This window comes from Octopus sinensis, unplaced genomic scaffold, assembly GCF_006345805.1.
Source record: "Octopus sinensis unplaced genomic scaffold, ASM634580v1 Contig13666, whole genome shotgun sequence".
In the NCBI taxonomy this organism is placed as follows: Eukaryota; Metazoa; Mollusca; class Cephalopoda; order Octopoda; family Octopodidae; genus Octopus; species Octopus sinensis.
Window position 1 is genome coordinate 70418 of NW_021833025.1, and position 2923 is coordinate 73340.

The 2923-nt window shown below is 35.6% G+C and overlaps 1 protein-coding gene across 1 annotated transcript; it reads right to left on the reverse strand.

The window, feature by feature from the left end:
* Positions 1 to 1346: 1346 nt before the first annotated feature.
* LOC115229760 lies at positions 1347 to 2645 on the reverse strand. The gene has a single exon (XM_029800060.1). It carries the CDS (start codon positions 2643 to 2645, stop codon positions 1347 to 1349), a length of 1299 nt encoding a protein of 432 aa, XP_029655920.1.
* Between the last annotated feature and the right edge of the window lie 278 nt (positions 2646 to 2923).

A 2923-nucleotide genomic window follows, 5' to 3' on the forward strand; every position in this document is an offset into this window, starting at 1 on the left:
ATAGCATTTTAAACAGACTTAAGGAGTTATAATTAATTTTCAAATTCTTCTCTTAGCTTAAATAAATTTTTGTTTCGTAAACCAAAATAAAAAACGAACACTACATTTTTCCTAAAATTTCCAAGAAACGAATCAAAAAAAATATTTAAATAGAATTTTAACAATATAAAAAATATTCCTGTCTTGAAGAAATGAAAACATAGCTTCAGATTTAGGAGATATATTTCCTTTCTTAAGCCATGTTGAAGACGATTGAATATCAAAATTGTTATCATCAAGGGATTCAAATAGCTTCGAGTGAAGTGTTTTCTTCTTGATATTGGACAGTAAGGAATCAATCTGCAATCTATTCAGTGATTTGGTTATCTCTTCTTGGGTGTTCGTTCCATATTTACAATGCAGGAATTCTGTGATCGTGGCCATATGGGATTTTCTTTTCTGCTCGGCCCACAGAATTGCTGCCTTTCTTGGGGAGATTAACTTTCGCCTCTCCAGATTTTCACGAAAGTCAAACAGCATTTTTTCCGACCTGAAGGTAATCGAGGCAAGCCCTCTTCCAAGTTTATCCCTCGGCATATAGCCTTTCCTTACAGGCTGGTTTCATATGAATATTTAGATCCATTAACAGCTTCCTGACAATTTGTCAATTTCATCAAAAACGGACGGTTCCAAATCCAGAAGGCCGATATAATAATTGTACAAGATAAGGCATGTTCATTAATTGCCTTAAACAAATTCACCGAATTTAGTTTCGTCTTCGACAATCTTTCGATACGTTGTTGAACCTCTATCCGTAAATTTTTCAAAACTTCTTCTTTACAACCTGACTAAACTTATTTTCCAATACACCCAAATAACGGTAAGTATCCAGTCCATCCAGCGTTTGGCATCATTTCTCAATAAACAACTATTTGTTGCCGACTTCTCATAATTCTTTTCCAAACCCGAAGCTTTAAAAAATAAATCCACGTCTTTCATCATACACCCGAGTGTGACCTCATCTTTGGCGAGCAGTTTCAAATCATCAATGAACAAAAAATGGTTCGTAGAAAAAAACAGTGAATTTTCTTGATTGGTATTGACTGATAAATTTGGGTATTTAGCCGATAACAATCTGCTCAACGGATCCAAAGTCAAAATGAACAACTGAGGAGACAGGGAATCTCCTTGGAGTATTCCACGTTCTATGTTAACAATTCCTAGATGCTGCTTTCCTAATTTGAGGGAGACCTTCCAATTTGGAATTATTGACATTACAAACTTTGTTATCCATTCAGGAAGCCCTGAGTTTTTCAGAATAACTGCAAGGAATTCGTGATTGATTGAGTCAAAGGCTTTTTTTACGTCTACCCATGAAGAAAATAATTGTACTCATGTGACCTGTTCACACAACAGTTAATAAGTGCTTGCTCCTTTGCACCTTGACAATGCCTCTTAGTGCCAAGTTGACACTCAGAGATTAGATCGTATACTTCCACATACTCAGCAATTTTCTCATCTACACACTTTGTGACGAGTTTATAAAGGCACGGCATACAGGTAATTGGTCTGAAATCACCGGCTTCAGTGGAATTATCTTTTTTCGGAATAAGATAAGTTATCCCGGTATAAAACCAACTCTGAGGTTGACTGCTTCCAGTAATGATATTTCTGATCTCATCAAATAGAAATTTATGTAGGGAGTCCAATTTTTTGATGAAGAAGTTGTAAACTCCATCGCAGCCAGGAGCTTTCCAGTTGGGGAGAAATTCGATAATGTTTAAAATGAAGGTGTCATTAACATCAGGTTCGTGATATTCGGCACCAGTGACTCTTCTATTCACACCCAATTGATACTCACTTATATCTCTTTTTTTCCATACATTAGTCCAAAACTTCAAGCAACGGTCAGTGTCAATACACTCATTATGTTGGATGGTAGAATTGAGTCTTCTATAAAAGGATTTTCTATACAACTCAAAATTTCTGTTATCCTTCCTGAACTGTCTTCTTGAATCAGAAATATTCACTTTCTTCATGAGAATTTTAATTTTATCATTTATGGCTGTCGAAATTCTTTCAAATTCACCACTTTTCAATTTTTTATAATTAAAAGAGCAAAGAATATCCGTTGCTTTCTTCTTCTCCTCATCACTTACTGTTGAGGTAAAAAACTTTGTAATGATAGACTCATTTTCAGTTAAAGACTCAATCTTCCTTTTCACATTGTCCACCCAGTTTGATGGTGAAAATTCTTTCTTTGTAATTCGATGATAAGTGCATTGTGAGGAATATATCAAAGTAGAAATGTCATTAATCGATTTTGGGGGATTATCTGATGTATATTGGATCAAAGCCCTGTTAATCAAATCGATAACCAGATGATTAATATATTGAGCAGGGACTTTCGGAGTAGGCATTCTTTCTTCAAAAGGTATTGAACTATTTTCTTCAATCTGAATCAACAATTCTTCATAGCATTTAGTATATAAGGTTAAATTGGTGCCACCTTTATCGTTGCTGGAGGCATCATTCCTAGCATTATCTCTTACTGAAGCATTATTTCTAAATGAAGCAATAAGCCTCTTTAGTTCAGATATTGATTTCTTCTTCCCAAACTTCAGATTGAAGTAATCCACAGTCAAAGGCCATCCTCCTCTAGGCATCCGCTTAAACCGATCTTTGACAAGCCCGAAGAGCTGAGTCACCCATTCACCAGGATTCGAAGAGTTGACAGAGTCACACAAAGCTTTCAGAGGTAGCAGACTTGTCGATATCTGCTGGGGAGGTCCAGTGAGTGAATTTCCGGAGGAATAAGGACGGCCATGAACATTTAAATCCACTCTTCCATTACAATTTTCACTATTATTTTGAGTATTTGAAACCTCTTTGTTTTAGTGTATTTCTGATTGTTTCAGTTGTTACATTTTCCCATTTCTTCTTT